Below are 25,121 nucleotides of genomic sequence, written 5' to 3'. Positions count from 1 at the left end.
CAAGGGTTTTGTTTTCAGTTTAAAGGAAATCCAAGGTGACAAGAGTATGGAGGCTGCTGTTATTTCCTTTTAAATAGACCCTGAACAAGCATGCAGATCAAAGGTCTATGACAAATCTGAAAGATCAGCTGCATGCTTGTTTCAGGTGTGTGTGATTTGGACTCTACGGACCAGAAAGATCAGCAGGACTGCCAGGCAACTGGTATTGTTTAAAGAGACACTGAAGCGAAAAAAAAATGATGATATTATGATTTGTATGTGTAGTACAGCTAAGAAATAAAACATTAAGATCAGATACATCAGTCTAATTGTTTCCAGTACAGGTAGAGTTAAGAAACTCCAGTTATCTCTATGCAAAAAAGCCATTAATCTCTACGACTTTCAAAGTCGTGGAGAGGGCTGTTTTCTGACTTTTATTATCTCAACTGTTAGTTAATTATTTACTTTTTCTCTGCCAGAGGAGAGGTCATTAGTTCACAGACTGCTCTGAAAGAGTCATTTTGAATGCTGAGTTTTGTGTAATCTGCACATATTAGCGAATGATGCAATGTTAGAACAAACACTATATACCTGAAAATAAAAATATGAGAATATTTTCTTTGCTGCTAATCTTCTAGTAATTATTCATAGTACACAACCAATTCATTATATCATATATTTTTTTTCGCTTCAGTGTCTCTTTAATTGCAACCAGAAAAATATCCTGCTGCACCAGATCATACGGTGAAGTAGAAAAGTCTTTATTCTTTTAATCCTAGATCATAGCATACAGATAAAAGCTCATGTGAGAATGGCTCATTAATCATAGCTTACAACTACATGTATTGCACAGATTACATAGGTGAGTAGGCACACCCATAGGTGTTGCCCTTAGTCTTAGAGGGACATACATACATATCTTAAAATGGTATCAACCAATACAATATATCAATAAAACATCTTAATGTATCCATAACACATAGAAAAACAGCACCACATATTAATTGCATCTGAATATATAGAAAACTATAACATTCTAGTAAATCCTTGGACGTTCCTGTTGGTCTCCATGCATCCCGTGCATATAATGTGGAATCAGGGGTCCAAAAGAGACCAGGGGGAAGGGCCTGCAAACAGCGACAAACCCATCATACATCATAAAACATGTTCAGATCCAGCTTTGAATACCGCAGTCACGTGACTACAAACACTTCCTCCTTCCGGGTTGAAGGAGGAAGTGTTTGTAGTCACATGACGCAGCTTGGAACGCAACGTGGGAGGCACCGTGGGACGGAAGAAAGAAGACACATGCTGGGTAAGTTTAACGCCCCCCCTTACACCCCCTACTCAGCTGCAGTAATTAGGAGGATGAAATCTGAATAAAACCCATTCAGATTTCATCACTTTTTAATCCGTCGTTCATCCGTAAATGGGAATTGCTTACAACCTGGAATGGGTGCTGAGGTGATGCTGCATAATTAAAGGGGATGTTACTTAGACATTTCCCCACATGGGGACTGCAGTTATGTGCTCCACAAAACTGATTCACTATCCTTGTCATGTTCATTAAGGGAGGTGCTGCACAATGAAAGGGGGGGGGGTGGTCACTGACTATTTGGAGGTGGGTTGCTGCTGGGGGGGGGGAGGGGTGTGTCGGTCATTGACTACTTGGAGGGGGGAATGCTGCCTAATAATCATCACTAGCCACTTTAGCCACTTAGGGTGGGGGGTAGCTGTCTAATAATGGGCCATAACGACCTTTTGGTAATTGTTTTTGCAGAGGGGATGCCTTGAAAACATTTAAAAGCTATTAAGGGTGCGTGCCCATCACCCAAAAAAGTGACAAAACTATATACTCTGTACAGCGCTGCGGAAGAGGTCACTGCTATATAAACACTAAATAATAATAATAGAATACAAGCCACAAAAACATCAGTACATATTTCTGGCAAGGCAGTCAGACAGACCACATACCGTATATACTCGCATATACGCCAACCCGTGTATAAGCCGAGGTTTCCACTTTTTCCTCAGAAACCAGGAAAAAGTGATTGACTCGCGTATAAGCACCCTCCCCAATATAGCACCCTCCACAGTAGCCAGATGTTCCCTGTACAAGTCAGCCCTCTCCCCATAGCCAGATGTGCCCCAGGATCATACAGGTGTGCCTCAAGAAGCCACTAGATGGCGTCATAGATATAAGACACAGCGATTGCCGCACAGGAAGAATCCCTGTTCATTGCACCGCTGACACGTTGCTTGCACACTCCACAAGCCAGGGGACACAGGTAGTCTTGAGCAGCACACTCTGCACACCATGTTGCAGGGGATGGGGGGCACGGACACAGCAGGGCTCAAGCTGGTAAGAGCACTAGTGCACAATCCTTATGCTCCTCTGCCATTAACAAAACCTCCTCCACCATCTGTTTTGCTCAACTGACTCGCATATAAGCTAAGCACAGGGGGTAACTTCAGCACATTTGTATGCTGAAAAATTAGGCTTGTACAAGAGTATATATGCAGTAACTCCTTTAGAAATATACTGTCTTTCAGACACAGTTTGTCCCTTGAGGGTAGAAAAGCTCTTTAGCAGAGCAGGCAGCACCCAGCAACTGTCATAACTGATAGCAGAATGCAAATGATGATGTCTGGGAGACTTAACTAACAGGAGCTGCTAATGGCACACAGTTATACGGAGGGGTGTCTCTGAATCACACTGTACTATTAAGTTGCCATACAAAGTGTTCCGATTCCATGAGATGTGTGATAAAAGCAGGACGTTTCTCTGAACAGAATCATTGCAGCTTCTAACAATCCTCTAATCAGTGAGGGATGATCCATAAAATGTATTAAATTCATTTCACACCGAGGCCTAAAGGAAGACAAATCATCAGCCAGTGACAGTGTGATAATGGCAAGATGTTCGCTCAGAGCGTTCAATCAAGACTGATTATCAACACGAGTAGCTTTCTTCCCTCAATGAGATAATCCTTACACCGTAATGGCACATAACATTCAATGGAGGCCGCGGTAATCACCGGCAATCTCAGCCTGCTCACTGCAGAAAACCTGAAAAGGACCCGTCACTATCGGCATCTTTTATTAGTCAATCACTTGCCTGTAATTCAAGGAATGTACTTATTTTAATTTTCCAAAAATAGCCAATTCTACAGCTGGAGCAATGTTTAAAGGACAACTGAAGTGTGAGTGATATGGAGTCTGCCATATTTATTTCCCTTTAAAGTGGACTTGAAGTCTTGCACAGGTCACAAGGAAAACAGAGAGAAAGACACCCTGTGTGGTTTGTAGATAGAACAGCCTGTCTAATTTCCCCTAATCTGTGAAAGGTGGTGGTGGTAGTGGGTTATTAGTTATCTTGGGAGGGAAGGTTATTAGTTGCCCAGGAAGGGGAGGTTATTAGTTGCCCAGGAAGGGGGGGGGGGTTATTAGTTGCCGGGGGGGGGGGGGGGGTAGTGTTATAAGTTGTGTGGGAGTAGATAAAGGGGTAGGCCATAGTGAGACTGCTGTAAAATGCTCCTTTAATTCTCTCTCTCTCTCCCCCGCCCCCGATTACACCCATGCCCACATTAGTGTGTGGGGTTTTAAAATATACGCTCACTGATCATCCCTAGTGGCCCTATGTACATGGGCAGCTGACCAATTGTGATATACAGGAAACTGCAGAAACGTTGCTTTGGCACTATATATCTTCCCCTCTCTGTGCAGTTTAGAAAAAATAAAAGCACTTTGGAGCAGAAGTGTTCCTTAGCCATCTAACAAGCGTGCCATTTCTCGCAATATACCAGAACGATACATGTAAGTGGCTGGAGTCCTGTTGTTCAGCAGATTCTTTATGTTTGCAGATGCTCTCGCAGCAAAAGCAATAAACCAGCTCTGCTACTAAAAGGTGCTACAATTGCACAGGCAGCAGCATCTCGAAATGTCTCGCTGGCATTTGAAAATGCCTGACATATGTTAATGCGCAAGAACAGCCATTTGTTTCCTATAGTAAGTGGAAATGCAGCAATAAAGGGAGAGCAATCTGCAAGGTTTCATATAGGTGCAAACTAGTCATTTATATATGCCAAGCGGAGATCAGCTTGAGGGCAACTTGGCAGGTCTCATTTATAAGTAAGAAAAAAAAGGCTTGAGAACACTGCTTAACATGTAAAATTAATAATAGTGAGAACATTTGTGCTAAAGTTAGGCAAATTAATAGAATATATACACATTAGGCTTGGTACGGTTCCGTTGTCTGTTCCGCTGAATGGACAAAAAAATGCAGCAGGACCCAATTTTCCGGACCGCTTTGCTCAGCGAAACTGAAGGTTTTGCAGCTACATAGGAACAAATAGAAAACTGAAAGTTTACCGAACACTGGCTGTAAAAACTGATAGTTTTTACCTGATCCTGATGGCCGGATCCGTACAGCCGGATCCACAACAAAACGCAGATGTGAACCGGGCCTTAGTGGCTTTACGAGACAGGTAGAGTGCAGCACCCATAGTGATATAATTTAATAAAATATTCCCTAATGGCAGAGACATTGTGCCATGTCTGTCCCCTGTACCTCTTCTTAGCCCACCTTTGCATCCAATGTCCCCCTCTGTGTCACCTCTGCCCCACCTCTGCCCCCTGTACCTGCTTATCCAAGTTTAAAAGCCATTTTTTCTTAGAATTGCGGAAAATCTATTTTCTCAAAAACTCCAATTAAAAAAAAAATTGTACTTGTTCCCACAGAATCACATAATCCATGCCATTCGTATCAGCGGGTCATTCGTAAGTCCGGAACTACCTGTATTCATTTATAAATGGTTTAGTCAATGTTTGCCCTTTGAAAAAAACTTTCCTCTCCCTGATATTACTTTCACAAAATGTATCACAGTCCACAGCATCTTTAGTACTGGCAGGTTCATCTCTGCAGAATGCTTGAGGGAGAATTGCATTGGGAGGGAGAATTATGCATAATAAACAGCCTAGGCTAAGCTTCAGTGGGAGAACAGGGCTACATACCAGTATACAGCAATACATAGATACAGGAAGTGGTTCTGATGCTGAAACCAGGATAAAGAACATAAAAGTGAGTATCCTGAATCATTTACTACATTCTATTATATGTCCCTACGGCTCCTAAATGATTTAGTCAGTGATTGCCCATTGTAAAAGATTTCCTCTCCCTGATTTATATTCTGACATTTATCACCATTTTTACTGCTGGCAAGTGATGTCAGTGGAAGGAGATGCTGCTTACTTTTTTGGCAGTTGGAAACAGCTGATATTTCCCACAATGTAACAAGGTTCCCACTGTGTGATGTCAGCACCATGATCCTGACATCACACTGTGGGAGGAGTTTTAACACAATATCAGCCATACAGATGTCCCTGATGATCCGTTTGAGAAAAAGGTAAAGATTTCTCACGGGAAAAGGGCTAGCAACTACTACCGATTGGGACGAACGTTCGATCCTCGGTCACGGTTTGTCGTCAATACTGTAGAATGAAGTGACGGGATGAGATTTGAGCACTATTGAAGTGCTTTAGTGGCCCACACAAAAGGAAACTTTACCCACAGAAAAAAATATATATAATTGTAGTGAATGAAGAGGGCAAAAAAAAGTTGCATGATGAGCCAATAACACCAGGGGCGTTCATGCTGAAATCGATTCACAATCTGCTTGCAGTAAAGGCAGCCATACGATTCCTCTTTGATCAGATTCGATCAGAGAAGGATCTGTCTGTTGGTCGATCTGATGGCAAATCGACCAGTGTATGGCCACCTTTACTGTAAAGAACACTTTCCTAAATAAATGGCTAAAACGTTTTTCCTCCATTTGTATGTAGAACAGAGGCGCCAGCAGGATAAAAGTCAATAACATTTTTAAAAATTGCTTGGAGGAAGTGGTGGGCTTGCCTCCCAAAAGCAGACACGAGATCCTGTCTTCATATAAATCAATACATTTATTATACGGGTATTATACGGGATTTATATGAAGACAGGATCTCGTGTCTGCTTTTGGGAGGCAAGCCCACCACTTCCTCCAAGCAATTTTTAAAAATGTTATTGACTTTTATCCTGCTGGCGCCTCTGTTCTACATACAAATACTCTGTGTCCACCCCTGGTGGAGGGGAGTGCTACCCCCTTTCTTGTTTCTTTACTACAGAGAGCGACTTCTTAATCCTGAGTGAGGACAGGCCTAATCTCCTCACCTGCCTATTGAGTGGTTGCCTGAATGGTAACCCATGTTTGTGAGTATAAATTCTCTCACTAAACCACTTACCAATTGTCTTTAACATACTACACCATATTGGGCTCTCGTTTTTTCCTATTTTGTTTTTCCTCCATGCGCAGATCATGTCCTCTAGTCCTTTGAGAAGGCCTAGGGACAAAAAGCTCATCCGCCAAGCTATTATATTGCCCTCTGACGTATTTATACATGTTAATTAGATCCCCTCTAAGGCGTCTTTTCTCTAAACTAAATAAACCCAGTTTATCTAACATTTCTTGGTAAAGGTGGCCACTAATGACCTATCTTTTTCATCCAATTTTACCAAATCTTTGTGGTATAAGGGTAAATTGAGTGAATATATTGAATGGATAACATAGGGAGTGCCCTTATATTACATAGAAATGGTAAGATTGGGTGAAAAATATTCGATCATTAGTGTCCACCTTAAGTGAGACCTTCCTTCCCTCGTATCAATTTTGTTGCCTGTCTCTGCACCTGCTCTAAAACTGCAATATCCTTCCTGTAATGTGATGCCCAGAACTTAATTCCATATTCCAGATGTGGTCATACTAGCAGTGCTGTGGATTCAGTACAAAAATCTTCTGACTCCAGTTTATGAAACCTCCGACTCTGTCTCCAGGTACCCAAAATTGCTCAGACTCCACAGGCCTGCTTACTAGAGAGTTAAACAGGGCAATACTATGTTAGCATCTCAAGTTTTTATTTCCCTTTTAATGCATTCCAAAATGTTATTAGCTTTAGCGGCTTGGCATTGAATACGATTATTTAACTTGTTGTCAATGAGTACTCCTAAGCAGGGGCGTAGCAATAGGGGTTGCAGAGGTTGTGACCGCATCGGGGCCCTTGGGCCAGAGGGGCCTCTAAGGGCCCTCAACTACAGTATTAGCTCTCTATTGGTCCTGTGCTCATAATAATAACTTCTATAGGTACTTTGAATAGTGGTAATTATTAACAAACTGTTCCCCATCCCCTTCTTGCACCTCTGACACTGCAGTTGCCATTGGCAGGTTTTTTGTGCACCGTATCAATTGTTATGTATAGAGTGCTTGGGGGGCCCCATTGCAAAACTTGCATCGGGGCCCACAACCCCTTAGCTACGCCACTGTCCTTCTCCAAGCTTGATATCCCCATCTGTATCCCATTTATTTTGTATGGTGCTAGACCATTGGTACGACCAAAATGCATGACTTTACATTTTTCAACACTGAATTTCCTCTGCCATTTATGTGCCCATATAGCCATCCTATCCAGATCCTGTTGCAATATGTCCCTATCTTCCTGAGAGTTAATGATTCTGCACAATTTTGTATCATCTGCAAAAATAGCAACATTGCTCACTACTGCATCTACCAGGTCATTAATAAATAAATTGAAGAGCACTGGACCCAGTACAGACCCCTGTGGGACCCCACTGCTGTCACCCATTTTGAGTATGATCCATTGACCACAACTCTGTTTTCTGTCCATTAGCCAGTTCCCTATCCATGCACACAGACTCTTCCCAGTCCTTGCATTGTCAACTTTTGCACCAGACTTTTGTGGGGAACAGTGTCGAAGGCCTTTGCAAAGTCCAAGTTTATCACATTTACAGCATTCCCAATATCCACATTAGCGTTCACTACCTCATAAAAGCTGAGCATGTTAGTCAAACAGGACCTGTCTTTAGTAAACCCATGCTGATGCTGAGAAATAAGATTATTTTCTACTATGAAGTCTTGTATAGTATATCTCTTAGAACCCCTCAAATAGTTTGCATACAACTGTTAAGCTTAGAGGTCTATACTTTCCCAGATCTGCCCTTCTTATATAATGTAAAAACGTGGGCTGTACGCCAATCTACTGGAACTCTGCCAGTTGAAAGAGTCACAAAAGATAAGATGAAGGGGTTTATCGATAACGGAACTTAATTCCCTTAGTACCAGAGGATGCATGCCATCCGGGCCAGGTGCCTTGTCTATTTTTAATTTATTAAGTCTTGCCTTCATTTTTTCCTGCTTTAAGTATTTAAAGGAAAACTTAAGTGAACTTTTAAAAAATGAGATTTACTCACCTGGGGCTTCCCTCAGCCCCCAGCAGCCGATCGGTGGCCTCGCAGCCCCGCTCTGACGCTCCAGGACCCGCCGGCGAACACTTCTGGTTTGGCCGTCACCGGCCGACAGGCATGGGAACGCGAGTGATTCTTCGCGTTCCCAGCCTGTATATCGCCCCCTATGCTGCTATTGCGGCCAGCTGGTCGCCCCAGGTGAGTAAATCTCATTTTTTATAGTTCACTTAAGTTTTCCTTTAATAGTACAGTTGAAAGATTGAGACTCTACTGCATCTGTAATTTGCAACAGTGATGTTTCCCCTTGTGAAGACAGAAGCAAAGAAAGCATTTAACAACTCTGCCTTACCTTGGCCATCCACCATTGAGTTCCCTCGCTGATCCTTTAGGGCCCGTTTCCACTTGTGCGGTGCAAACCGCCGCGGTAAAAATTTGCATGCGGATGCATGGCTGTATGCAAATTTTCATGCGAATTCGCATGAATGACGCTGTATGCGAATTTAACCATGGCAGTGCCTGTGTGCTTTTCCATTGATTCCATGCGAATTCGCATGAAAATTCACATACAACCCCATAGCGGTATGCGGTATGCGAATTCTGATGGCTCTGCCATACAAATTTTTCATGTGGACGAAAACGCTCAGAAATCCTGACAAGTGGAAACCGTCCCATCCACTTGTATTGGCTATGCGAATTCGCATGCGGCAAACGCATGCGAATTCGCGATAGTGGAAATGGGCCCTTAGGAGTCCAATACAGTTTTTTTTTTTTTTTGATGTACTTGTAAAACTTATTCTGGTTAGATTTGATATCCCTAGCAATATGCCCCTGAATAACCCCAATTTGACATCCAGTCACAAATAAGCTCTTTGATATTCCTGATCTGTATAAACCAATGTCAATAATACAAGGGGTCGGATACCGTACCCAAAGAGACAAATATTTCTTCTGAAACACATTTTCTGCATTCATAACTTTTTTTTCCTTACTCAAGGTTTTTTTTCTTTTTTCTTAATAAAGTGATATGACTGATTTGGTGTTACTCCAGAAACGGACACAGGCCAGCGATTCCATAATGCTCGATAAACACTTTGGCACGCTCTGGCAGTCACAGCAAACAAACTGAATACTAATAACACGCACTAATGATTATAGCTCCACTGGAACAATGAGGAAGGTCATTCCAGGAAAACACTATATGGAGAAAACTCTAAAAGCATCTCATTAGCGGAGCGCAAACAAACCGGCCAGGCCATTCGGATGAGAACAGAAGCGGCACTCTAATGGGACTTCAAATGGGGAACTGGAAGGGGCCACAAGTTACGGCAATCTCATCACCGCGGCCACTGGCTGGGACCATGAAATCATACGCTGTGCTGTTTCTTTATGGTTCTCATTTGTCAACTCCCAAATGAGGAACAATAAAAGGCTAGCCAGCCATGAGTGTAATAAGCTAAGATAGAAGGGGAGAAAGCGGGAATGTTTATAAACCGTCAAGGACAAGAGGCGGAGCTGTGTTATCCCATCACGTTCCTAACCATGCGGTCAACACTGCATGGACTTATTCCAAGACAAGCATAGTTGGTTATCAAGAGGAGAAATAATACAGTCACAGTTATCCAGAACTCAGGCAACTGAAAGTCTCAACTAACTGGCCAGCCTGAGGGGAAAATGGGGACTGTGCTTTGAAGAGGAAGGGGGGGGGGGGATTTCCAGGCCATAAAATACTTACCAAACCACCAGTGACGTCTTCTAGCTTCCGGTGTCCGTGCATGGCTCCTGGCGTTACATGGAAGGCACCAGAAAGCCGCTAGGAGCCATAGGAAGGCTAGAAGACGTCGCTGGAGGCTCGGTGGGTACTTTATCCTGCACGGGGGGGGGGGGGGGGGTGCCTATTCCTAGCGACTTTCCGGCATCCATGCACAGCATGTCACATGACCAGGCGCGGGTCAGGTGACACACCGAGGCGGTGCAAGTGGTGGGAGTGTTTTGTGCTTTTTTTGGCCGGTTGCTCAAGCAACCAGCAAGCCCATGTATCCGGTGCTTTCTCTGTACTTGATGTTTCTTGTACAGCAAATCTTTCAAGTGTTCCTGAAGTGGTGACCCCCTTTCGCCTTCAGAACTGCCTTAATTCTATGTGGCATTGATTCAACAAGGTGCTGAAAGCATTGTTTAGAAATGCTGGCCCATATTGATAGGATAGCATCTTGCAGTTGATGGAGATTTGTGGGAAGCAAATACAGGGCACAAAGCTACCGTTCCATCACATCCCAAAGATGCTCTATTGGGTTGAGATCTGGTGACTGTGGGGGCCATTTTAATACAGTGAACTCAATGTCATGTTCAAGAAACCAATTTGAAATGATTCGAGCTTTGTGACATGGTACATTATCCTGCTGGAAGTAGTCATCAGAGGATTGGTACATGGTGGTCATGAAGGGATGGACATGGTCAGAAACAATGCTCAGGTAGCCCGTGGCATTTAAAAGATGCCCAATTGGCACTAAGGGGCCTAAAGTGTGCCAAGAAAACATCCCCTACACCATTACACCACCACCAACAAGGCATGATGGATCCATGTTTTCATTCTGTTTACACCAAATTCTGACTCTATTGAGACTCATCAGACCAGGCAACATTTTTCCAGTCATCAACTGTCCAATTTTGGTGAGCTTGTGCAAATTGTAGCCTTTTTTTCCTATTTGTAGCGGAGATGAGTGGTACCCGGTGGAGTGTTCTGCGGTTGTAGCCCATCCGCCTCATGGTTGTGCATGTTGTGGCTTCACAAATGCTTTGCTGCATACCTCGGTTGTAACGAGTGGTTATTTCAGTCAACGGTGCTCTTCTATCAGCTTGAATCAGTCAGCCCATTCTCCTCTGACCTCTAGCATCAACAAGGCATTTTCACCCACAGGACTGCCGCATACTGGATGTTTTTTTCCTTTTCACACCATTCTTGTAAACCCTAGAAATGGTTGTGCGTGAAAATCCCAGTAACTGAGCAGATTGTGAAATACTCAGACCAGCCCCTCTGGCACCAACAACCATGCCACGCTCAAAATTGCTTAAAATCACCTTTCTTTCCCATTCTAACATTCCGTTTGGAGTTCAGGAGATTGTCTTGACCAGGACCACACCCCTAAACGCATTGAAGCAACTGCCATGTGATTGGTTGATTAGATATTCGCATTAATGAGAAATTGAACAGGTGTTCTTAATAATCCTTTAGGTAAGTGTATGGCGACAATATACAAGCCCCGATGTAATAAAGTAAAAGTAATTTTCCCTCATAAAATATAGATTAAAAAAGCTGAGTCCCTAAGGCAACTATTTATGTATTTTTTTTTAACTATTTTTTTTGGGGGGGGGCTTTGTAAGTGTAAGTTATTAATTTTATTAATATTGTGCATGTACAGTATGTGCCTGTATGTGTAATTTTACTTTTTGGCCACAAGATGGCGCTAGTGAACACTCTCCCGTTATAGGAAGTATTCACCTTTTTTTTTTTTTTTTTTTACATTTAACTACACTGTGACTGTCTCCTGCTTTATGAATGGACGTGGCCACTGATCACGGTCATGTACATTCATTCCAGGCATTGCGATTGGGCAGAGGACCGCTCGGTCCTCTTCCCCAATCACTGAACACGGAATCCAGGCTAAAAAGGCGGCAGGAGCGTCGCTCACACGTGCGGAGCGGCGGCGGGAATGAGCAGCGTGTTAAAACGTCCTGTTGCCGTTAACAGGCTCTAACATGACGTTTTAATACGCTACATTGTCATTAACTGGTTAAAGGGAACCCGAAATGACAGGGATATGGTGGCTGACTGCATGCATTACCGAATGGTGCTTGCGGCAGCCCTTGCATCAGATCGGATACTTCCTGCACACCACAATGGACCACAATAAGCGTCAGTCTCCATAGACTTTCATTACTTTTGCGGCCTCAAAGGGCAACGCAACACAACACAACTTTCCTCTGCAAGTGTCAAAGCATGCAACTAATCAGTCATAAACACCTGATCTGCATGCTTGTTCAGGGTCTATGGCTTAAAGTATTAGAAGCAGAGGATCAGCAGAGCTGCCTGGCAACTGGTATTGCTGAAAAAGAAATAAATATGGCAGCCTCCATATCCCTTTCAGTTCAAGGGTCTTTTAACCTGTTTTGGACAACACTAATTGAAATCTTCACTGTTTGGAGGCTGTTATTGCTGCCAGGGTGTAGTTTTCACTCACTGCCGTGTGTTCTCACTGTTCCCGCCAATCGCATCGCTCTCTCCCCGCCGCAGTTCACTCGCTCTGTTGCCGGTATTACGGCAGAGCTCTGTGAGCCGGTCAGGAGCCGATCTCTTTGGCTCCTGACCCTGTCATCAATGTGAGCCAATCTTATTGGCTCACATTGATCACAGAGTAGGAAGCCAATGAAAGCGGCTCCTGACAAGCTCACAGAGCTCTGCTGCCATAGAGACGGCAGAGTGCGTGGGCTGAGGCAATGGGTGTGTGGCGTCAACGGCGGTAGTGGCAATTCAGAGTGCCGATTCGGTGGAGAAAGCTGGGTTTTGGTACCAGAACCTGAACTGATTTTTTTTTTAAATAACCATACACAGGTCATACGTACCTCCTGTGTAGTCTACTTTTCAATCTTTCTCCTCTCCTGCATCCCATTTGTCCACTGTGATCAATGGAATTCTCCGTCCTCCATTTTAAAAAATGGCCATTACCGCATAACAGCTTCCTGGTCAGCACACTGTTAACTTTACTATCACCCACTTGAGCCATAGCGAAACATGGGCATTACCTTGCACATTCAGTTGTAACTGAAAGCTGCTGATATATAACTGACAGCAACTGGTATATTTCAGTTCCGACAAAATATTGTCAGAACTGGAAGGGATCACTGTAAGAAGAAAATGGTGAGCTTCTGAGAGAAACTGAAGGTGAGGTTAGTATTTAATATTCATTTGCAGCTACGTCATGTGTTTATATTAAATAATTTTACTCGCTTCAGGTTCCCTTTAAAGAGAACCCGAGGTGGGGTTCTAAGAATGATATCTGCACACAGAGGCTGGGTCTGCTTATACTGCAAAGCCTCTGTTGCTATCTCAATCCCCCCCTAAGTTCCCTATGCGCTCTGCTGTCCCCTATAAATCACAGCTGCGCTGTTGACACGCAGCGGGCTGTGTTTACCTATGTAGTGTCACTCTCACCACTCCCCTGCCTCCTGCATAGCTCCGGTCCCCGCCCACGTCCCTTCCCTCCCCACTGATTGGAGGGAAGGGACGCGGGCGGGGACCGGAGCTATGCAGGAGGCGGGGGGAGCGGCGAGAGTGACAGTACAGAGGTAAACACCGCCTGCTGCATGTCGACAGCGTGGCTGTGATTTATGAGGGCATAGCAGAGCGCATTGGGAACTTAGGGAGGATTGAGATAGCAACAGAGGCTTTGCAGTATAAGCAGACCCAGCCTCTGTGTGCAGATATCATTCTTAGAACCCCACCTCGGGTTCTCTTTAAGGGGCCAGAGACTGCTGGTACTGAAAGGGTTAACAAAAACTGCAAAAAACAAACAAAAAAAACAAAAAACAAAAACATATCTATGTGAGTAAAACTATGCAAAGCTATGCAACAGGCTTTCTTGACTGTTATAAAAGAAATTTGCCCTCCTGCATTGTACCTGCTGAACATTGTACTGGCTTCTCATCCGCTGCCACCGCCGTGCGTTTGGGGCACAGACACTGCACAGGATTATGCGGGGGTGACGAGTGACAATTTAATATTCTGACAGCCGCTCATTAGTACCAAACTGCTGTGTAGAAAAATTAGCTCCAATTAGAGTACACCGGTACCTTCAGGACACTAAAGGCTGGATTAATTTGACTTAATCCCCAGGTATTATCTCACCATCACAGAAGTAATCAAAGGCAGTACATCATTATTTAGAGACCACGCTGAAGTTTAATATTCCGTTCGCTACAGCAGAGACCTTTAGAAAATGTACTGGAGTGGGACTCTCACACGCTGTGAAATACTACTGCAATAACGCCTTCTTTACAAGAATCCAGGCTAAAAGAACAAGGAAACACAGCATTTAAGATCAACGCTGGGCAACAAGTCAAGCCAGTCAGTCAAGTGCCCTTGTCTACAACAGTGAAGTTAATTGTGGACCATGAGGCAAAGCTTCCCTATACAATTGACATCACTCCCTATAGTGCAGCACTATATTTAACCACTTCAGCCTACAGTGTTGTTCACCTTATGCATCTGAGCAACTTTCACCTACCATTCATTCGCCAATAACTTTATCACTACATATCACAATTAATTGATCTATATCTTGTTTTTTTCCACCACTAATTAGGCTTTCTTTGGGTGGTAAATTTTGCTAAGAATTATTTTTTTTCTAAATCCATTTTAACAGGAAGATTAAGAAAGAAATGAAAAAAAAATTCATTATTTCTCAGCTTTTGGCCATTATAGTTTGAAATTAATACATGCTACCATAATTAAAACTCATGTATTTTATTTGCCCATTTGTCCCGGTTATTTCACTGTTTAAATGATGACCCTATCACAATTTATGGCGCCGATATGTTTTTTAGAAATAAAGGTGCATTTTTACTATTTGCATCCATCACTATTTACAAGCTTATAATTAAAAAAAATATAATATACTCTCTTGACATGCATATTTAAAAAGTTCAGACCCTTTAACTATGTTTTTTTTTTTTTTTAATTGTAATTTTTTTTTATTAAAAAATGTATTTGGGTAGTTTGTAGAGTGGGAAGTAAGCCGCTAATTCTAAATGTGATATAATGTAACTATTTAATAAAAAATGTATGTGGGTGTAGTTTACTAGTTGGCCAGTCAACAAAGTCCTGGAAGCATACGATCACGCTTCCAGGAACTACAAAGAAGACGGGAAACTTTTTTTGGGCAGAAAGACCACGATCTCTGATAAGAGACCATCGGTTTTTCTGCGGGGGTCTTAGATCAGTGAATTGGAACTATATTCCCATTCACTGATCGGGGGCTAACGGCAGGTGGCGGGAGCTCGCGCGATCGCGTGCCTGCATGCACTTTAAGCTCACAAAAATTGAGCGCAACACAGCCTCAAATAATTTAGTATATACAAAAACCGCCAAGCACTGGGCCATAGTGTCAACAAAGAATACATGCCTTTAATAAATCACTCGGTGATAGATCCATTCCCATATGAGAAATACCCAGGTTCATATAAAAATATGCACCAAATATACAAAAACTTTCAAAAGCAGATAAATCGCAGACAGCTTCATAAGCCTGCCTAACCTGATAGTTGGTTTGGCTAAACAATAATACACATGAAATTAGGGCCATGATTCTCTGGCCAGAGATAAATTATGCAAACCCATTTCATCCATCCACACATTCATTCACTAAAGTGCACTGTGCTGTACTCATGCTGGAGCTGGGGTGCCCCCTTAATATTGGCTGTAAATAATATTGTAAAGTCTTTGTCCAATTAGCTCCACAATGTTGCCCATTTGATCAAGCCTCATCGGCATAGTGGCAATCGCTGACAAGCAAGTAAATTACATAAGGCAGCATAATGGGACGATCTCACCCAACTTCAAGACACGGTGTCCTGCTCTGTATTTCCTGCAATGTCGCTTCTCATGTGCGCTGTATAAGGTACTGTACAGCCCAAATATCGTCCAGCATGGGAGCCATTCACCCCACCATCTGGGAGACAGCCAAAGGATTTCCCAATAACTTTAGTGAAAAGACGCCGAACACACGGCCTGCTGAAACTCTGCCCACCTACGCGTTTCAAACCGCCCACCAGTTCTTATTCAGAGTGTTCATGAAAGCTAACCCTGGCAGGGATAACTGCTCCCAAACAGGGCATAAATTTAAATTAGCGTCGTCCGCAAATGGTTTAAAGACATTATTTACACGGCTCTGGACAGTGAACACCATACATATGCAAAAGCGATACACAGAGCTTCCACTTGCCTGATTTTTCTTAGCAATGTGTGGAAAGGCCGAAAGAGTTCTGACATGTCTTCTGGTTTCCTTTCGAGGTTTAGCGGTCCTTCAGAGTAAACAACAAGCCCACTGCAAACAGAAGAGGAGGCACAGAAAGCAATGCGGCATTCATTAGTACAAAGGCTCTGAACTGCATTCACAATTTTAGGCTTACCATCGTCATTTAGTAAAAAGCAATAATGCCCTAAAGTGCAGCCAATGAGATTGCGAATTGTGGTAGTCAGCTCAGCTGAGACACATTTCTGTGGTAGCTGCAGATCTCAGGATCTGCACTGCTGTGCCCATTTGTACTATTGTAAAAAGAAAAGCTCAAGATCGCCCCTCTCCCCTGCAACTGCACACAAAGAAAACTGAAGCTTTGCAGTTATAGGCCAGTCTACAGAACAGATGTCAAACTCAAAGTGGGTCAAAATTGAACACTGAGACCAAGTTACGGGCCATCCTCAATGTCTAGTGGCCACCTCCCTCCGTTATAAAGTGCGTACATGTTAGTTTGCTGCCCGGTCACTTTGGCGCAGGGTGAGCCGAATTTGATGGTGTTGCTGGTGAAATTCTGGGTGGCGCTAATTACTATTCCCTTCCGAGTTGTAGCAGCTCTGAGGGAGAAGTAATTTTGGGTCAGACAACCGATTGAACCCCAAATTACAGCTACGTGGGCCGGGCACTATAGCATTGTGGCTATAGCCCAATTCTAGTGCTACGTGGCACACGCCATGAAGCCCTGCCTCCTATAAAGTTCCCTGATTTATAATAACCCCCCCATACAAGTTTCCTGGTATCTAGTGGCCCTCCTCCCCAAGGAATTACAGCTATAGAGGCGCTGAGGCAGTAATTTGGGCGCCTTCAGGAGATGGAGACCAAATTACGATAAAAACAGCATAAATCAGCCGCCAGCAGTAGCCCGCAGCCAAATTACATCTTACCCACGGCGGCCTAAAGGGGGAATACTAATTATTAGGACTTTAGCAGGAGCAGGGAGAGCTGTTTTTCGGCTTCACCCTGTGCTCACAGTTCCCGGTGCCTTAATCCCCAACACTTTCTCTCTCCCCTATACAATTCCCTGGTGTCAAATGGTCTCCTCCCCTATACAATCGCCTGTTGTCTAGTGCTCCCCCCCCCCCCCCATCTCTTCATTTGGCTTCACTGGTGATCTAGGGCTTCCACTCCTCTATAGCTTCCCTGGCGGTCTAGAGTGGGCCAAAGATAATGCAAAGTGGGGAAACCACTTACAGGCCAAAACCGATGGCTCTGCGGGGCAGATTTGGCCTGTGGGCAAGAGTCTGACATGTATGGTCAACAGCAGTGCTGTCCAACTTCATGGCCATGGGTGTGGCAAACACCAGGATTTTTGGTCTGGAAGGGGCAGAGCATCAACATGCTGCCTTTGGGGGGGTAGAGCAAAGCATGAACAAGAGGTGGGCCTGCCAGAGGAGGGGGGCTGACAAAAAGCAGGCCAGGCATGCAAGAGAAACCCGCAGACTGCCAGTTGGACAGCACTGGTCTACAGAACTATTTACAGCATGTCAGCTATATAATGAGCATACCGTGTCAGAGGTTGCATGCATCTCCCTGGTTTGTCTATGCTTAAAAACGGCTGTGCCTTTGACTATTCTCATGGCCAGCTATGCTATGTAACAACCAAACGTTTTCTGAGAGTTGCAACAAAAAGCGTGACCTCTTTCTGGTCAGTCAACACAATACAAAATAATACTTTTGAGTGGTCGTTCAGCACTTACCACACAATGGCTAGTCGAGGAATTGTAAACATTAATGCTGGTTCATAATCATCAATCATGTCTTGTGTGAGGTATCCAAACTTTAAGGCTCTGTGTAGATAAATGACAAAATAGAAATAAGGGGCTTTGTATTTTAATCTAGATTATTCAGGCTAGATATACGTAACTCGATCTATCAACGTATCATGATGAATGCGATTTTCTCTGCCTGGTAAACACCATGTAATTTCTTGTCAGAGTGACGGGTCAGATAGATTATTTCAGAGAGGTCCGATCTGATTTCCGATCAATTTTATGATATACAGTATTTTAAATAGAAACAGAACAGAAAATAAAAAAGAAATCAGATTGGACCACAATCGATTCGACCTGTTTATCTGATGGGAAATTGCATGGTGTGTACCAGGCATAAAAGGTTGTTTATTTATAGATATACATATGCACAGAGGGGGATGCTGGTTGCTAGGCAGTTGAAACAGCCGTTATTTTCCACAATGCAACACGGCTTCCACAGTGTGATGTCAGGACCTAGGTGCTGACATCACACTGTGGGAGGGGTTTCACCACAATATCAGCCATACACACGTCCCTGGTGATCTATTTGGGAAAAAGTTAAAGATTTCTTGTGGGAAAGGGGGTATCAGCTACTGATTGCAATAAAGTTCAATCCTAGGCCCTAAAACAGCACTGGGCAAACTACGACCCACGGGCCGTAGCCAGCGTGTAATACGCCTGCACGTCCTGACGTCACATCGTGCGATGCCCTGTTGCCATGGAGATGCAACGCGGAACATCGGTGAGCAAGTTTCAAATCCCCCGGTGTTCGCTTGCAACTTTGCAGGGAGAGAGGGGGGATGGAATTTAAGGACTGCAGCCCGGGCTGCGTAAAGTTTGTCAGGCCTGCCCTAGCGCATCCAGAGAATTCCCCTACTTTAAAGGGAAGGTCCAAGCAAAATAAAAAAATGAGTTTCACTTACCTGGGGCTTCTACCAGCCCCATGCAGCCATCCTGTGCCCTCGTAGTCACTCACTGCTGCTCCAGTCCCCCGCTGGCAGCTTTCCGACCTCAGAGGTCGGTGGGCCGCATTGCGTACATTTTTACGCATTCGCACTAGTGCAGGAACATTAACACGCATTACTGGTTCAATGCGTAAAAATGTACGCATTGAACCAGTAACGCGTAAAAATGTATGTGTTAATGTTCTTGCACTAGCGGGAATGCGTAAAAACGTACGCAATGCGGCCCACCGACCTCCAAGGTTAGCAAGCTGCCAGCGGGGGACTGGAGCAGCAGTGAGTGACTACGAGGGCACAGGATGGCTGCATGGGGCTGGTAGAAGCCCCAGGTAAGTGAAACTCATTTTTTTATTTTGCTTGGACCTTCCCTTTAATAAAAAAAATGTTTTTCTTTCACAGCTTTACGACTTACTTTCAGAGCACGGTCCCCCTCTTATCCTCAATCCACAGAATGGCACTTGGAAGCCTGCGTATGAAGCTGTGCTATGTATATAATGCTCTTAGGTGACAAGTCCGGGGCTGTCTGCCCCGCCAGTCTTACACAATACTCAGCGCTCGCTATCCACCTCTCCAGCTCTGTTCAATTTAAGGAGGATTAAATCTCTCTTCTCTGAATGGACAATCTCCTTCAATGTGTAACACACAAAGCGTGAAAATGTAAATCAGCTTTTCTGCCAGGAAATAATTCAATTACAGTTACATCATAAACTTCCATAGAGAAGGGATTTGATAAATCTGAAGGTCAGAACAGTGCATCCGATAATAACGTTTTACATTTGGACGGCGATTCCAGTATTAGAGTTTATTCCTTACCAGAGGGAATTTTAATTAATGGCTTATGTTGGTAGATCAGTGGTGACAAAGATGTTCTATGATCACCATCCCGGAAAGATTTCTGTCTTCTTATCTGACCCCAGCAAATCAGCACTACATTAGCTTGATATATCTCCCTTTCCAAGCGGAAACACCTCAGTACCTCTGAGGAGAACCTGCTTTTTTCCTTCTTTTTTTTTTCAATCAGCTTTATGATACGTGTTCAAGTACAGAGTCACAGTGTTGTGGAGGCTCCATCTTAATCTCATAAAAATGTAGTAGTTTTGCGTCCGTTCAGTTCGATTCTTTGGTGATGTTTTCTTTAAAGTGCACCCGAGATTATAAGAAAAAAAATGTACACATGCCTGCGGCTTCCTCCAGCCCTTTCAGGCTGATCGATCCCTTGCTATCTTCCCAGGCCGCCTTGATCCTTCGCCTTCGGGTACCTTTACTGACTTGTCATAGTTTGCCAAGATTGGACTGTTGACATTCAAATCCCTTCACAATCTGGGCCCTGGATACACATAGGACTAGCTGAAACTGCACCACACCTCTCACAACCTCAGATCAGCAGGATCCATAAACTTAGTCACTCCCAGAGTGAACTTCAAAACCTTTGCGAGCTAGCGCTTTCAGTCGTGCTGCCCCTACCCTTTGGAATTACCTAACACACTAAGTATAGACAGCTCCATCCCTGGAGTTATACAAATTCAGACTGAAAAGCCACCTGTTTAGCCTGGCTTTTGCAGACTTGTAGAATTCTTCCTCTGTACCAAATTTTACCAATTTACAAATGTTGTTGTTGTTTGTTGTAGTTCGTAGCAGCACTTGGGGATTCCCTTTATAAGGGTCTCTGCTGCATACAGGGGGTCTCTAATATCTGGTAGCGAGTGCTGCTGCTGAACATTACTACAGATAATCAAGAAAAACATGCATCGTCGCCCACCATTACCTGCTGCAAAACTCACCTTTCTACAGTTTCACAAAACAGGACAATGACTTCCTGCTGCACATAGTATTCCTTTGGGGTTTTCACGGGGACCATGGCGGACACATAGCTGCAATCGGAAGACAGATACGAGAGAGGGTGTGAAGACATTGCAGCTGGCACAACTTATACACAAATTACACTTTTCCTTTAGAACAGGGATCAGGAACCTTTTTGGCTGAGAAAGCCATATACGCCATATATTTTAAAATGTATTTTCCTGAGAGCCATACAATATGTTTAAAACTGGGACAGTGTGCATGCGCAATAGAGGGCGCACATCCCTGTTGCTATGGTGATGTGTATACAGTTGATCTGCTGGGCAACGGAAGTGTCAGACACGTCTTCAGCTTCTCTTGGGTTTCAGCAACATCAGCAATTTGATTCACTTTGTAGGATAAGATTCCTGCACTTTGGCCCAATATTGGGCCAATCAAAGTGCAGGGATCTCGTCCTACAAAGTCACTGGACCTGACAAGGTCCAGAGTGGGACAATTGGAGCGGCTGTTAGTTTTGAGGGGCGTGCGAGTAAGTTAGTAGTGCATGCTACAGCAGTAGCGTGCCTACTTTGAAAATGTTACTTGCGCTGCCACACTAAGCTGTGCTGCTTGAGCAGTGTAGCTTAGTGAATCAACCCCTACTGATTTGTAGGTGAGCCAGATGTAGCCATCAAAAGAGCCACATCTGTCTCCCGAGCCATGGGTTCCCTACCTCTGCTTTAGAAGCTATTAAAAATACTTCTAAGCTTGTAGAAAATATGTTGGAAAGGAAGTAAACAGGAATATCATGCACTGTACTAGTTTTATTTATTTATTCACAGATGGTTTAGTTTAGGCTCAGTCTACACTTGCCCAGTTGCAGTTTCAAATGGATCAGTTTTTCTTAAAACTGATCAGTTTTTCAAAATGTTGTCCTTTTGTAGCATACGTTTCCAGACAGTTTAAACGTATGTCCTTTCTTCATGTGTGTTTCTATTGGATAAGAGACGATGTTGAAGGGAGAAGCAGGCAGCAGGCAATCTGTTTTTTCCTCCGTTTTGTGTGCAAAAGTTCTCTGTGTAGAGGGAGATCAGTATTTGTGTAGCCTTTCACTACCCCTCCGTGTATCTCGGCTCCGTGAAGACCCATCTGGGGTCCATGAAGTCCCGACAAGTGCGGATTCTCCGTTCAATTTTTCAAAACGGATCCCACGGATAGCCCACGGATCCGTTTTTGAATTGGGTGAAGATGGCTGCTATTTTTAACATTGGTATCCGTGGCTCCGGTTTTGGTCTGGGCCCAAAAACGACGCCACGGATACGTTTTTACAACAAATGTGAAACGGTCCTAAAACAAATTCTTACCTTCTTAAAGTGTACCTTACCCAAAGCTTGGGAAGCCTCAGAAATGAGGCAATTTGTTTATATAATTAGAGTCAGTCAGTCGGCACTTGGAGTAGATGGAGTAGAAACATCTTCCTTTCTATATAGGAAGATGTTCACCAAAATCATCAGAATTATTTCTCTCAAGAACGTATCTTAAGGAAGAACTCTGAATATAGCCTTCTTGCTGAAACAGTGGTTCTCTAAAGTAAATGAGGACTTTGCATTGCAAGAACATGGCAGCTTCTTACAGTATTTAACATGGCCCCGAGTTTCAGCAAGAGCAGGGTGAGCCATCTTTTGGCTTTGCCCTGCGTGCAAAATTGCCCACAGCCATTTTAAAATGCACCTTTACTTTACGCCAGTGCTAATGATCAATACCTGGAATATCAGTTACAAATGCAACCCTTTAAAAATGAAAAGAAATAAAATGAGCTGTGATGAAAGTAAAATAGCAGCCGGAGTACAAAGAGATTTTTAACATGCAAATACTTTTGAAATATTTCACCTTAGTTCAAACTCGGCGAAGAGAACATCAAAATGCCGGAGGGAGTCCTTTATCTTGTCGGTGTAGAAGTTCAGATCCCTGAGGGCCTGGTCACGGATGATGTTCCTGACCTCCTCCAGGCTTCTGGTAAGGTCTTTGGCCAGCGGTCTCATGGCCATGCTCTCGATTTCCCGATTCATTATGATGGAGCCAGCAGCCAAACACTGAGGAGACAGACACCAGTGAGCAGAGATTTTCAAGGTAAAAGAATCATGTTCCTCATCAGTTTCTTTCTTCTTCTTCAAAGCTTACAAGTGTAATCTGTCTAAAAGCTAAATATCAGGTCCATGTTAAACAGAAAAGAAAAAATACTATTGTAACAAGAGTGATAATAGAAGAGCTACTGGCACCTTGAAAAGAAATAAAAGTAGTTTTAAAGGGACCCTAAGCTGTATATTAAAAACGAAAGCCGGACCTCTCTAAAGACTGAACCGCGCATGCGTCGGGCTCTTACGGTGGTCGTGGTGATGAAGACACGCGCGACTTCACCTGAAGTCGGTGCGTTACCGGAGCCGCCAGCAGGACAGTGGAAGGGGCCAGGAGGATGCCGGGAACCTCGCGGGCTTCAGTGGGCTGGAGGAAGCCCCAGGTAAGTCCGATCTTTAACACACAGCTCAGGGTCCCTTTAAAGGACAAAAATCATAAGAAATAGTAAAACTTATACATACAAAACGTACATTTCTCCCAGAGTAGAGTGCACTATAAATTACTGAGCGTACTACGCACAGAGGAAGATACTGCCTGCTTTGGAAGTTAGAAACAACCATTATCCCCCACAATGCAATGAGGTTCACAGACAGACAACTGTCAGGGCCATGGCCCTGACATCCGAACACGGTAAATCCAGCGCTGGAGACTTGGGCGCAGCAGCGCAGGAGACTTGGGCGCAGCCGGCGCCACCATAGGCCGTAATAGGAACTACGGCTATCGCAGGCACAGGGAGTAACTTCAGCGCCGTCAGAAGACGGATCTGAAGTTGCTTTTAAAACAATAATTCGGCTTCCAGCTATTGCTGGAAGCCGAATTATTTCATTCCCCCACTATCCATGTCGGCCTGGAGGGGGAATAGTAATTAAAACGGCCCGGACTTGTGCGGCAGCAGGATTAGCCATATACTGGCTGTGTCCTGCGCCCAAGTCTCCGGCGCCGTTCTCTCTCGTACGCCTGACATCACACTGTGGGAGGGGTTTCACCACAATATCTGCCATGCAGATGTCCCTGATGATCCATTTGACAAAAGGGGGTATCAGCTACTCATTGGGATTAAGTTCAATGCTGGGTTAAAGTTCCTCCTTACAGTTGTATTAACTCTAAATGAAAATTTAAAAAAACAAAAAACCACTGCATAGTGTTAATGAAATAAATATCTTTAAGACTTTGCATTACAATCATTTTTTTCAGCAATCTTTCAAAGCATATTCCAATCAAATGGAAATAAGCATTCAAAGCTTAAAGGAACACTATCGATCTACATACTTTTTCCTATTGAGATAGGAATTGTTTGGGAAGTGATGCTAAGTACTGGTGCATACATTTCACTGGCAACCTCTTTGTTTACTGTTATCAAAATACTTTCAAACTGACGCCAAAACGGACGGCAGAATGAACCATGAGGATAGGGACAATTCCCCTCACACTTGATCAGTTAACCCTGTGTGTAACTCTGTGAGAGAGAGAAAGCTCACAGCTTTTGTCACAGCTTTTCATACTGCTTTTGCTTTCTGAGAAGAATACTCTGTAGTCTGATAAGCAACTCTGGCTGTGCATTGAAGCAGACACCCCTTCTGCAATTGATTTGTCCCAATATAGATAAATCCTACTCTCAATAAAATTAAAGATTTTGCCTCTGATATTTAACATGAAAAGTAGGAAAAGGTTTACACAGCTACTTAGACATTATTTGTACATTGTAATTTTAGAACACTTGGGTATTGATAGTATTCCTTTAATTACAATGTTTACTGTGCTTTAAACATGTTTTGGAGTTCTACTTTAAGTTACATAAACAAGAAGTGCAGCCATATTCCTCCAGCAACTTCTGCATGAAAATACAAGAGATTACACAAGAGGAAAAGTACAATCTTTATTAAAAGCAATATTCCACTTTTGTTAAGCAATAAGTAATCCCTTCATTGCGGCTCTATAAATTGCTAGGATTAAGGACATACATTACGTCGAAATGCTTACCTTGTATGAATTAATTCAAATCCTCAGATACTTCACACTAATTGCGAGAAACTTTGACAAAACTGACTAAAAGTGCAGGAGGTTTCTGCAAGTGGCTCAGTAAGGCTTGTTTCACACACAAAAAGTGTCCAGTCCTGGCAGTTTTTGACAGTTGACATTAGTTTTGTATGAGTTT

At 43.5% G+C, this 25,121-nt stretch overlaps 1 protein-coding gene across 8 annotated transcripts in view; it reads right to left on the bottom strand.

The window, feature by feature from the left end:
• Positions 1-25,121, bottom strand: part of ZFYVE28 (zinc finger FYVE-type containing 28) — a 264,453-nt gene that overhangs the window by 59,237 nt on the left and 180,095 nt on the right. For 7 of the 8 annotated variants that reach the window (XM_068275968.1, XM_068275950.1, XM_068275960.1 and 4 more), the window contains exons 4-7: positions 22,721-22,923; positions 20,833-20,922; positions 18,036-18,125; positions 16,267-16,368 (exon numbers count right to left, since the gene is read on the bottom strand). In XM_068275968.1, coding sequence (XP_068132069.1) covers positions 16,267-16,368; positions 18,036-18,125; positions 20,833-20,922; positions 22,721-22,923 — 485 coding nt within the window. Of the gene's footprint in view, positions 1-16,266; positions 16,369-18,035; positions 18,126-19,463; positions 19,630-20,832; positions 20,923-22,720; positions 22,924-25,121 lie in introns of those variants that run through there. The other variant, XM_068276017.1, reaches the window with a different exon arrangement.

This window comes from Hyperolius riggenbachi, chromosome 1, assembly GCF_040937935.1.
Source record: "Hyperolius riggenbachi isolate aHypRig1 chromosome 1, aHypRig1.pri, whole genome shotgun sequence".
NCBI classification, from domain to species: domain Eukaryota; kingdom Metazoa; phylum Chordata; class Amphibia; order Anura; family Hyperoliidae; genus Hyperolius; species Hyperolius riggenbachi.
Note: the sequence above shows the minus strand (reverse complement) of the source record. Positions and strands in the feature narration are given on the sequence as shown.